The sequence below is a fragment of the Castanea sativa genome, chromosome 1 (assembly GCF_040712315.1).
Source record: "Castanea sativa cultivar Marrone di Chiusa Pesio chromosome 1, ASM4071231v1".
Lineage (NCBI taxonomy): Eukaryota > Viridiplantae > Streptophyta > Magnoliopsida > Fagales > Fagaceae > Castanea > Castanea sativa.
In genome coordinates, this window is record NC_134013.1 from 62,553,108 (window position 1) to 62,566,088 (window position 12,981).

Genomic DNA, 12,981 nt, shown 5'->3' on the forward strand with positions numbered 1-12,981 from the left:
CTTGGCCCATCACATCTTTGGGGCAAAAAAAATATATTTGTGAGTTGTAGGGCTATAAAGTAGCTTAACCTTGTTGAGTAATGAATGATCGAACTTGATTAGACAACAAAAGTGAATTGTTCACAAGCCTACAAATAATGTTTAAGCTTGACTTGATTCTCTTTTTGGGACATTCATCTTGTTCACGGGAATTGTAATGTTCTTACTCATTTGCTTGTTGCCTAGACTTCTTGACTTCTTGTACTACTGTCTGGGGCCTTTAACCATATCATCCATGAGACCATGATCCATCCCATCTTCTTCTTTTTTTTTCTTTTCTTTTCTTTTTTTTTGAGAAAACATCCCCCATCTTGGGTTCTCTTATAGGATGAAGATGGCTTGCCCCCTTGACTAGCTTTTGTTTTACAATTGATTTAATTAATGATACTTACTCATTCGGGAACGGAAATAAAAAATAAAAGAACCAGTTAACAAAATAATTTACCAATTTCGAATTAATAGAAGACTTGCGTTCTCATAAAAAACAGCTCCAAAGTGTTTATGTTGTTCTTTACTTCTTTAATAGGGAGTCATTTTTTTTATAGCAGAACAAGGAATCCATAACATCTCATTTGCAAACCATTTAGTTTCCCACTCCAATATATAACAGAAAGATGCGGAAATAACATATTCGTAATACATAATTCACCTTCCAACTTGACTTGGCGACGCATAATTTTCGTTGAGTAGCCTATTAACGAACTATGATGAATAATATAAGATAAACTAGACCAATGTGGTGATAGTAATTTTTTAAAATCAACAGCATCATGTAGACATTAATTTCTTTTTCAATAAATCTGCACCAGTTCTTGGAAGATCTTCATGGACGAAGCTGGCAAACCCATTAGCACATTTATGCTTTTCCTTTCTTTGCCATGAGACAAGAACAAAGTCACTTCCTTCTCAGGCAATGCCACTGGCCCTGATAGAACAGGTTCCCCCCATCCAAAGTCTGTTGTGTGGAAAGATAGCCTGGACCAAGTAGTGATCAAAAGGGTGGAAGACAAAGATGGCCTAGCTCTTGTCATTTCAAAATAATCTATGGCTGATCTCATATAACTATCTGTGACCATCTTAATTGCATTCTTAACCAACCCCACTGCAAATGAAAGTGGCTTTTCTAGTAGTTCACCTGCTTGGCATATAGAATTTGTTAACACAATTCCATTGCCAAAGTACCCTTTTGGAAGTGGTGGGTTAAATTTAGCCCTCCCATCAACAGCAAATAGGAGCTTTGTTTTTTGGTCAGGCAGAAACCCCAGTGCCTCAGTTCTAGTTTTCCATACAAATGCCGAGAGGACTTCAAATGTAGTGCACTTGTCAAGAACCCCATTTTCCATGGCTTTCATCTTTAGTTTGTCTAGCTTCTCAGGGTCAAAACAGAAGGACCTATACACCAATTCATCATTATAAATGTCACTGATGCAGGACTTGTCTTCTATCTCGGCAAATTCCTGATGCTGGTGCTCTATCTCTGGCGGGTTTCGGGCCTTGAGTAAGCTTCTGTTTAGGAATGGAGGGACAGCTAGTGGCAAGCCTCTGGCTGTTTCACCCCATGAGTTCACGAACTCCATAGCACCAATGCCATCAAACATACAATGATTCATGCACAGCCCAAGAACAAATCCTCCACACTTGAACTTAGTCACCTGGAGGAGAAAATTAACACTTAACAGTGATCTCCCAAGTTGTGAGAGGTCTCATGCATGAACTTGAAAGAAAGATAGGGAGATCCTATTATGTACACACACAGTTTTTGCATACTGGTATGGTTAAATTTTGAGAAAATTATACACATGTAAGTGACTGCAAAGACATCCTAAATTCATTTAGCTCAGGAAGACCATTGTGAATGTGACTTGTGATAATGTCTTTACTAAATCCTTCTCTTCAATTACGTACAACAAAGAACTACAACTAGAAATAAAGTCAAATATATTTTGAGGGGTTTACATACCTGAGCCACCAAGGGAGGCACCTCTAGTATGTTCTTTGCTCCAGGAATGTCATAAACCAGCTTCCTGAGAGTCTCAGGGTCAGGCTTTGTTATGTCTCCTATCTCTTTCATTGAACAGTTTGCTTCAGCCTCAACAAAAATAGCTCCCTCTCCATTGCAATCCACAATGAGCTTACCCTCAGAGCTGATAGTTAGCCTCCCAGCAAGCGGGTAATAGTGAACAAGAACCTTTTCCAAGGCATTCCTGATCACTTCCCAAGCCTTCTCATTTCCTATCTCATCTGACTTGAAGCAATAGATAGTACGAACGATCACCGCAATGTTCTGGTCAAGGTTTGAAAGGAAATATAGACCCTTCTCTGTTTCCTCTGCAGGAGGAACTAAAGTTGGCTCTCCTTGCTTCACACTAAGTTGAAACACATTGCCATTACAGCTCTCCATTACAGCAGATTCTTGAACCTCCACAACCTGAGTCAAAATGATCGATAATTAGATAAATAAGCTAAAAGAAGAGCATGGTTTATATTTTTAAATGTTTGAATTCAGTGCATATCTATTGATTATATGAAAACAAACCATGTGAACAATCTGTGGAAGTGGCAAAAGCTTTTTAATAAATTGAAAGGGAAGGCTCAACGCTCTTATAATGCTTCACACTCCGTAGGAAAAGCCCAGGAACCAAAAACTAATAGTACTAATTTAGAAACGAATGTGTGGTTTGGAAAACCTGGTGTCTGTCACACAATTTATTAGATGAGTCTGGTCCTTTGTCCAATGGGATGAGAAGCTATATATGGAAAGTGAATAGCCCCAGCCTAAATGATGTGCCATTTCCATAAGCTAATGAAACATAATGTGAAAGGGATGGGTAGTTGTGCATGATTGCTGATGATGTTGCAGAAAGAGATGGTTTTGTTTATTGGACGGTCTAATTAGTCTTGTTTATGACTGAGTTTTGGTCTTATGGGTGTGGTAGGCCACTGGCAATGGGACCTAACAATACCAGACAAAGGTATCTAGAATCAGAGTGCCAGACACATTGCTAGGAAGAGTGGGGGCTTATTATTTGGTGAGGGTTGGCACCCCAAATTTGCTTACTTGGTTCCTTTTCTCTTATCTTTATTGATTGCTCTTTCTCCTCTATGATCAAACTATTCAAAGTTGTATGTCGTAGAGGACAAGGGATTAATGAATCATGATCAATGTCATGGTACGTATTACTTGTTAGGTTGCTTTTTTACCGAGTCAATACATAATTCCAAAAGGCAATGTACCTTATATGGTTGCTTAGAATTTGGAAAACGAAGTTTGAGTACGGGAAGAAAACTAGCTTATGGATGCCAGATCATTTATTAGTTGCTACTTTTTTATTAATTAATTTTTTTTTGATAGGTACTTTTTTATTAATTAATTGGAAATTTCAACATAACAACGTACAAAAATCCAAAAAATCCATTAATATTTTGATCATTTATTTTTTAAGGAAAATTTAATCAAAGTATTAAGAGCATTGGTTTAAAAAATATTTTTAAAAACTTTTGGGTAAATTCCATTTACACTCTCTAAGGTTTGAGCTAATGCCTACCAAGTCTAAAACTTTCCAAAACTAATCAATTTGGTCCCTAAATCCAGTTTAATCCCTAAAATAGTTGAGAAAAAATAACTAATTGTTTAGGGGCTAAGTTGGTTTTAGGGATCAAACTGACTAGTTTTTGAAAAGTCTTGAACTTGATTGAGCTTAACCAAAACCTCAGAATATGTTAGTGGAATTTACCCAAAACTTTTTATTATAAAAAAAAAAGTAATTAATGTTTCTAATAACTTTTTATATTCTCTATGAAAGTAGTATCAAAACTTTCTTAAAATAGTTTATTAACAATTTTTTTAAGTGCACCCATTATCATGACACTTTTTTTTTTTTAAGCAAAGCAGGAAAGCATCAAGAAACTCCAAAAACCAATCCAATCAATTTGGATCGCTATGTTAGAAAACTCAAATGGTTGAAAATGGTGACACTTCGAGAGGGGAAAAATAAAGGCTAAATAGTATAGAATATAGGATTAGTTATAGGTTGTTATGTTTACTCTGAATTTTCTATTCTAAAATTATGAGTCAGGTAAGCAACTAAGCAAGAAGACACATTTCCTCATACCAAATTCGTTGAGATATTGCCCGGAAGCACTAAACGCTCTTTTCTTCGTTATTGAATAATAATAACAATTAGGTCAACTAGAAATCCTTAACTTGAATAGCCTTATTTGTTTATCAGATCAACTAGAAATTTTTAAAAATTGGGAACCCGTATTAGTTTATTAGATCAACAAAAAAATCCTAAACTGGAGCAACAAAAAGTACATACTTTTTGTTGACTGTGGATAAAGATCTTTTTGGTAGTGTTCATGTAACGAACAACCACCTTTTCTGGGTTGGTTTTTTTTTCTTCTTCTTTTTTATAGTTAAAAACAAATTTCATATTCGCATCAAATGGATAATATGAAATTCACACAGAGCTCATATGAGCTTGAAAAGTTATCCGCGACATTTAGGCATTTAGGGTCTGTTGAATACCGTTTATTTTGTTGAAAACTGAAAACTTATTGCTGAAAGTACTGTAGCAAAATAATTTATAAGTTAGCTGATTTTTTGGGCTAAAAGTACTGTAGTTTCAGCTGAATAGTAACGTGAACCATACAAAATAACCATACAAAATAATTCATCCGCCTTTTTCATTTTTTTTGTGGGGTTTGTGAATAGTAACATGGGACCCAAGTAATTTTCAGCCAAACGCAAAATGTGAATGCAAAACACTATCCAAACACTCACTTAGAAGTGCACATGCTTGGCAAGTAATCACGTAGCAACTATCATGTCTTCAAAGTTCAAACCGTCTCTCTCTCTCTCTCTCCAAACAGATTAAATAAAGTAAAAACTCAAAGTCTAACAAATAAGCTTTGTCACAATGCAGCTGAAAACTTGACACTTTAACTCCAGTCAAAAAAAAAAAATACAATGTATTGAAAACAACAGCTACAAAATATTGAATGATTTTCTTCTATAGATTTTCAATTTTTCTAGTTATACAACAGAGTGATGCTATAATGAGTTTTATCCCGTTTGTCAAACTCTTTCAGTAAGCTTATCTAAGGCTCATAGGGACATAAAGATGGTAAAAACATGGCATCTCAGCTCACACAACCATTTTTTTAGACGTCTCACCCATTATGGATGGCTCATAGTGATGCTTTTGCTCCCCAAAAATCATGCCTGGCCACATTTGCTTAGACAAGCAACTCCTTCTTCTTGATAATCTTCCCTGCTAATCCAAAACTCAGGTGCATCCTGCATGTGTAGACCAACATATTCAATTTTTCTTAGATTACTTCACTTACCAGCCTTCAGAGTGAGATAGAAGAGATTATACAAATTGCAATCACTGAATTGGTGGCAATGCTATATCAATCAACAATTTTGAGACTTGAAGTGAGAGAGAGAGAGGTGACATTTACCTTCATAATTCCTGCAAGGACTGCACCTCCTAGATACACCATGTGCTTTCTTCGTGGAGGGTCCTCGATCCGCAATCGCAGTTTCTGCTCACCATTAGATATAGAACATATAAAGAGAAGTTCAAGTATAAAAAAGATTGGCTCCATATATAACTGCTGCACCACAATTAGCGGTAATCTTGCTAATCACTACCTACTATAAACTCCACTCAACTGATCAGGAATTTAGGACTTATTTGCCAGTTCTTAAAGCTCCTAACCTGATTTTTGCATAGGGAAGGACACTCAGAAATTTTTCAAATTTTTTTAATTTAAGCCAAATAGGTTTCCACCTCTTCTGCTATTACTTGGCTCTCCTAAATTCAATCTCTAGCTCCACCATTGAATAGGAGTGAACTCTAATTCCTGAACATTCTTTTTGTTCCATTAGCTGGCTATATATCACAAATTTTATGTTACAAACTAACAGCGATATAGTCAGTGGTGTAATTGAAAAATGTCACTAGAATTCCATAGGAAACAGAAAACATCAAGAATATTAAATTTAATTTTCTTCAAGCTAGCCACTAAATCTAACCCAAAAAAATCAAAAGAAGGCGAAGTATTTTTATTCTTCACACCCACAACTCAAAACTTACCTTCAACCCATCTTTGTTTCCCTTCAGAACAACTTCGAGATAACGATCCAGTATTTCTTTCTCCAAACTGAAGGAAAAATAAAAACTAAAAATCAGAACTTCAACAATTTATACTAAGAAACTATATAAAAAGCACAGCAACAACAAATGATGTGCTCACAGGATAAGAAAGAATTTACTAGGCCCCAGATTCTGAAGACTTCTTCAAATTCCCAGGTTCAAAGTTAATAAGATTTGGGAACGTGTTCTATAGACTATATGTAAGTTAGCAACAGTGATGGTGGATTGATCGTCATACAATACGCTATATCCAATTAGTAACCATTAAAGCAGTCACCAACTAAATTTTTCAGGCATCTTTAAATTGACATGTTTCAGAAAATTACTGCTGATTAACCAACATAAAAAGAAGTCCCTTCATGTTCGTAATCAATTATTTTGATAACCAAACATCATTCTGGAGTCTTCTCAGAAATTTTCAAGCGCTTTGAAGGCAAGCAACTGTTCCTCACAAATCTTCAAACCAAAGTTCTAACAGAAACAAGAACATATTCTGGAGTATGCGGCAGGAATGTAATAACATAAAATCTAATGTATGCTAAGTAATCAAATACAATAGTTAATGAGATAACCCGTGCAGAACATAATTGGCAAGGACAAAACTACTTTATACAGGAGTAAATGAGGTTCATATCTGAAGAAAAAAAAGAGTGGTTTACAGTATTACCGACTAGGTAATCCAGGATACATGGTGCTCCCTCCACTTAAGACTATATGCTGGTAAAGCTGCAAAAGATAAATACATAAAAATTTAGAAACACATGGCAGGGAGTTCACAGTCACAACAAAACAAAGGGATATATAGCTAAGGTATGGCCCTAAGTTTACAAAGACCTGATCCTGAAGTGGCACTAGTGTTACTCATCAATCTGAATTCTTCAATTATGGTTACCATCTAAGAAGAAGTTGAGATGAAAATCCTAACCGTTATATGATCAACAACTAGGTTGCAATATTTATATGCAGCAACAGAGAATCTAAATCATGGTTGCCAGATCAGGACTAATTGCTGGATCAGAAAAGGGCAGGTACAGATTATTGAATAGTACTTAAAAACAGGATTTATTGCCCCCCAAGAAAAAGTGGGAAATCAAAGGCGAACAAAACCAATTAAAACACCTAGATATATCTAGAAGTCGTAATACATTACTTAGTATACCAATTGGTAGTTGCTCCAGGTATGATATCACACATAGGTGCAGCTTTTTCTTTGGGTTGTACATATGTGCAACTTGTAAAATGGAAAACAGAGAAATAAAACCATTGGCATTTATAAACTTTTTTTTCTTTTTGAAAAGAAAAAGGAAAGGTATTAGAAAAACTAGCAAACCCAGTGAGTGTACAAATTCGATGTGAGAAGTTAGAGCTTACTTTGAACATATATCAACCTTACAGCATTGTATTTTCACACATAGGTGCAGCTTTTTCTTTGGGTTGTACATATGTGCAACTTGTAAAATGGAAAACAGAGAAATAAAACCATTGGCATTTATAAACTCTTTTTTCTTTTTGAAAAGAAAAAGGAAAGGTATTAGAAAAACCAGAAGACCCAGTGAGTGTACAAATTCAATGTGAGAAGTTAGAGCTTACTTCGAACATATATCAACCTTACAGCATTGTATTTTCACTCAGAACAGAGAATTTCACATCCTCATCATACCTATCACAGATATTATTAATGCTTAATTAAAGTTTAAAAGCATGTTACAAAAATTATGTTTTGGTAATAATATTAGTACCATCATACGATTGTCAATATCCATCTCCTGAATGCAGCGAAATACCATGTCAGCCATCCCATCACCTTCAACATCTATGAGTTCCTGCAAGGAAAAAGAACCTCTGAACTTCCTCTCATATTCTGATAAAATGAAATTTGCTCTAAAACTGATTACAACAATCACATTAGATGAAATATAACAATGTAGTTCAATTGACATCCATTGACAGAATATATATAATCAATAGGAACAATCAGAAACATAACATCTGATCAATTACACGTTAAACAACCAGGCAAAGAAAAACATGAAGACATGCAAAACAAAAGTCAAAAGAAGTACAGGCTTACTGGAGTGAAAAGAGCCTCAGGAGCCTGGAAACGTTCAGTGCCAACTTTAATGACCCTTCCATCTGGCAGCTGGTTAATGTGACATAATGAATTAATTTTACATGGATTATATAACTTTTTATTAAGAATATAGAAAATCCAAACAGGCAAGAGATAAGTTTAATTTTGCTATATAAGGAGGAAAGTCACAGTATAACTAATCCAAATAAATAAATAAATAAAGGAGAAAAGTCACCGATATACATCTCTCTCTCTCTCTCTCTCTCTCTCTCTCTCTCTCTCTCTCTCTATGTGTGTGTGTGTGTGTGTGTGTGTGTGTATAAGCTTCAATCAAGCCATGCATATAGAATTGCACATTTGAACATTTATATAGAAACAACCATAAGAACTATAAGAAACTAAGAAATGAACTCACAGTATAATTCTTAACAAGGATAGTGGTCTCAAGTCCCAATTGATACTCTCTCTTGTAATCATAACTGTAGGAGAACAGATATACCATTATATGCCAATGCATCAAGTACCACAAAATCAGAATATAACATGAGATTGCATGTTCACCTTATATAGCAGAGTTTCTCTTTAATTTCCCTAACACTCTCAAAATCTGCAGTCCGATTCATTGCATACCTTCAGCAACAAAAGTTGTGTTTCTCCAATTAAAATGGAAGTTTAAATCAAGGAAAAAAATCAATGTTAATTATAATGATCCTGCTGATAAAGAGTTGTCCTCACCCTCTTCGTGATAGCAAATCAACCAGATATGATGTTATATGTCGGCCAGCTACATTCATCCGTTTTGTAAGGTGAGGGAAAGAGTAACCATCAACTACGGGAACCTGGACAGAGATCAAGTGATAATACACTAAAATGAACCTCCAGGCTTAAAGTATATCATAATGCTAATACCCTTTACAACTTTCTACATTAAGCTATGCCCTAGATTCACTAATGCTAACTGGTAAAGGCTTAAAGTATACCATAATGCTAATATCCTTTACAAGTGGACGAAACTAGACATATAAATTAATGTCAAGTTAGAAATTTGGAGAGATGTTTCAGAGTCTACAGGCTTTTAGCTAAGTAGGACTAAAACAGAGTGCATGGAATGTGAGTTTGGCAAAAGTAGAAATAAAGAAAAAGGGGTTGTAACACTTGAAGACCAAGAAATACCAAAGAGCGAGAGTTATTGATATCTTGGATCAACAGATCATAAGGATGGAGAGATTGAACAAGATGTGAATCAGAAGATAAGAGCAGGATGGATGAAGTGGAGAAGTGCATCAAAAGTCTTGTGTTATTGTAGAATACCTATTAAGTAAAGGGAAATTATTATAAGATTGATATAAGACCAATTATGCTCTATGGTATGTAGATAAGAAGTTACAAGCTCATAAAAATGAGTGTAATTGAAATGTGAATATTACAATGGATAAATGGAGATACAAGGAAATATAGGATTCAAATGAGAAAATCCACTTAAAGATAAAGGTAGCTCTTATTGCAGAAAATATGAGGGAGAGTTTCTTGAGATAGTTTAGCAAATAATGCATAGTGAGGAAGTGTGAGTTAATTCAAGTTGAGAGAATAAAAAAAGGTAATAGAGAGTATGACAATAACATTACTAGTAGTAGTAGTAGTAAAAAGAACATGACAATTAAAGAAGTAACATGAAGTATGACTTTAGCCAACCCACCCTGATTAGTCTATTGAGGAACCAATCCTGACCCCAAAATTTTGGGACTAAAGCTTGATTGTAAGATTGTTGTTGTAGTTTTTATAGTGGGAGAAGCATCTAATTCGCATAATTACAAAATCTAAGAAAAAATAGAGATAAGTTTAGTCAAGAAGTAAAGTGAACTCGTATCACCTTTTTTTTCCAAGGAGAATGAAGTCAATACCATCACTAATAGCACAAACTGAAACAATAACTTGTTTCAAAAGTTTTTTAAATAAAACTTGAAACACTACCAAATAAATGATTAAATAAAAAAATAATATCACCCCAGATTTTATATAATTGCAATGAATTCAACATTTTTTATAGGTGCAATGAATTCAATATCCATGAACTGATCAGACCAAATTGATAAATTGACAGGAGGAAAGATAATAGTGGAAGTCCATTACAATAATATAATTCACGAAAATATGGTTCTTAAGCTATTTACCACATGAGTAACACCATCACCGGAGTCAATAACTAATCCAGTTAGCAAACCTGTGAGGAAGTCAAGGAATTTCTGAGATACATAACTAAAAAGGGATGGCAATGTTGTGTATAAAATTGGTAGCAAAATTAGTATTAATAAGGAGTTTAAAGTCTTTCCACCAAAAATGTAGCAAAGGCATCATGATGAGATTCACTGTTATTGTCTTTTTTTTTAAGAACATTTTGAAGAATATTAAAAAATTATAACCTTCAATCATCTTTATAAGCACCTTGAGCATACAATGTCAAAACAGCTTGGATTTGGATGAAGACACCAGCAAAGTTGTACTTCTCAAACATAGTCTCAACCTGTAAAATAATGAAAAGCCAATATCATGATTCAAAATATAAATTAGGATAAAGAAAAGTTTACCAAAGATAATCATTTTCAAAAAGAAAAAATGATCACCAACCATTTTTTCACGATTTTTGGAAGGATTAAGGGGTGGGTCTGTAAGCAAAATCTTGCATTCTGTTGGATCAATCTGTTAATAGAAAGTTTGAAACAGACTTAGTAATGATCTGATGAAACTGTATCAAGAAAAGAATAAACAAGATTTACAGTATAGGTTGCCACAGCAATCAGAACCTCTTGACACTTACTTTCAATTCGTTGTAAAATGCATGGTCCCACACATGACCCATATCTTCCCAGTTTTGCACGATACCATTGCTGACAGGATAAGATATATCGAGTTGATGCCGCAAGTCTGCACAAGATTCTCCAACCACAATATCCTAAATGAATAAGAAATAAAGAACAGCCTCTCAGAATTAAGAACTAAGCATAAGCAATAAATGATTGGCAGCAATGTACTAAAGACCACAGAGCATGTGCAGTGAACACGAATATAAAATCATCACAAGCATACTAACTCCTTAACACAAGTCATAGATCTGCCTCCATGTCAATTTTCAACAACAGTAAAAATAGCAAGGGATATATAATAACCTTCTTATTTCATTCAATTCGACAGTAGCAGTAAACATTAGAATGTAATGTACAAGCATTCACTGATTGACATATACAGTTAGGGAAACCATTTGCAATAATACACCATGAAATTGTTTTAACAAGAAACCAGCATATAACATGATTTGTAGTTTTTCCTACAAATCCCACTTGTGGTCTAAGAACACAAAATGCAAATTTTTGTCCTAGAGAAGAAAATTATTTTACCCGTAGCTCTTGCTCGAGGAGTGATTCTTCATACCGCATTAATAAATAAGAATAAGCATAAACGATTGGCAGCCATGTACTTAAGACTCCAGAGCATGTGTAGTGAACAAGATTATAAAATCAAAACCAAGCATTCTAACTCCTTAACACTAAGTCATATATTTGCCTCCATGTCAATTTTCAACAACAGCAAAGTAATAGGAAGGGATACATAATAACCTTCTCATTTCATTCAATTCGACTGTAGTAGTAAACGTAAGAATGTAATGTACATTCATTGACTGATCAACATATATAGTTATGGAAACCATTTGCAATAATAACCTGAAGATTTGTAGATTTTCCTAGAAATCCCATTTGTGGTCTAAGAACACAAAATGCAATTAGTTTACCTTTAGCTCTTGTTCCACAAGTGATTCTTCGTACCGAAGCATAGGCCTTCCAACAACACAAGGGAATACCGAGGTAGGGAAATTCTCTCCAGCAAAGCCGCATTTGACATACTACATACAACAACAACAAAATTTTAGTCCCAAAACTACAGTTTCGGCTATGAATCCTCAACAGACTAATCAAAATCATTCACAATTAACTAACATTAAAAAACCCAAGTTACATGGATAAAAATAAAAAGGTACAAATCGAAATAGGCAAATCCATTGACAAATGAACCAATAATGTCATGTGTTTCCACAAAATTGTTGTGAGAAGCAAAACCTCGTTTAGCTCAGCTAATCAAACAAACACTAATCAAATCTCGCCTTCTTACCTAGTAATTACAATCCTAAATACATATTATTTGATGGGTCGAAGAAAAAGGTTAAGAAGAGTAACTAGAAACGAAAATAGAAAACATACCCCAGTGCCATTGTCACAAACGACGACGTTTCTGTTGTCCATAGTGGTGGTGGGTTTGCTTTGCTTGCTAGTGCAGTGGAGTGTAAAGCGGTGTTGGTTTCTTCATCTATGATCTTTTAAACTCATACTCATAAATCTGTATCTTCAACCAGGTTTAGCTTTGCGTGCAAATAAAGACTTTTAAGGATAATAATAATTATAATAATAATAATAATATAGCGTCTGTTTTACGTGGTTTTAATCAAATACAACCTAAATAAAACATCATCAGTTTTTGCAGATCCAGGAAGGTAAAACAAAAAGGTGTTTGTGTATCAAGGTCGGTCGGAGAGAGAAGTGAAGTGGGGCTCGAGTCTGAATTACAGAATATACGGAGAGAGAAGAGAGAGCAAAATATATTTTATCAATTTCGATGTTTTCTGTTGTTATGGCGACTAAAATCGTCGCCATTTTAGTC

General features: G+C 34.6%; 2 protein-coding genes across 3 annotated transcripts; both read right to left on the reverse strand.

The window, feature by feature from the left end:
* Window positions 1-610: 610 nt before the first annotated feature.
* Window positions 611-2,760, reverse strand: LOC142644063 (omega-hydroxypalmitate O-feruloyl transferase-like). Its single transcript, XM_075818749.1, has 3 exons — window positions 2,576-2,760; window positions 2,000-2,467; window positions 611-1,691 (listed from the first exon to the last, which is right to left on the reverse strand). Exons 1-3 carry the CDS (start codon window positions 2,576-2,578, stop codon window positions 831-833), a joined length of 1,332 nt encoding a protein of 443 aa, XP_075674864.1. The 5' UTR covers window positions 2,579-2,760; the 3' UTR covers window positions 611-830.
* Window positions 2,761-4,937: 2,177 nt separating this feature from the next.
* LOC142622765 (actin-related protein 2) lies at window positions 4,938-12,715 on the reverse strand. Of its 2 annotated transcripts, XM_075796294.1 has the most exons (16): window positions 12,525-12,715; window positions 12,059-12,169; window positions 11,090-11,224; window positions 10,900-10,971; window positions 10,717-10,795; window positions 10,446-10,495; window positions 9,010-9,113; window positions 8,836-8,904; window positions 8,690-8,753; window positions 8,275-8,343; window positions 7,943-8,026; window positions 6,871-6,929; window positions 6,144-6,210; window positions 5,506-5,589; window positions 5,216-5,338; window positions 4,953-5,185 (listed from the first exon to the last, which is right to left on the reverse strand). In XM_075796294.1, exons 1-15 carry the CDS (start codon window positions 12,564-12,566, stop codon window positions 5,258-5,260), a joined length of 1,170 nt encoding a protein of 389 aa, XP_075652409.1. In that variant the 5' UTR covers window positions 12,567-12,715; the 3' UTR covers window positions 4,953-5,185; window positions 5,216-5,257. The 2 variants fall into 2 exon arrangements, with proteins under 2 accessions (XP_075652408.1, XP_075652409.1); XM_075796293.1 differs by having other exon boundaries at window positions 4,938-5,338.
* Window positions 12,716-12,981: the final 266 nt, after the last annotated feature.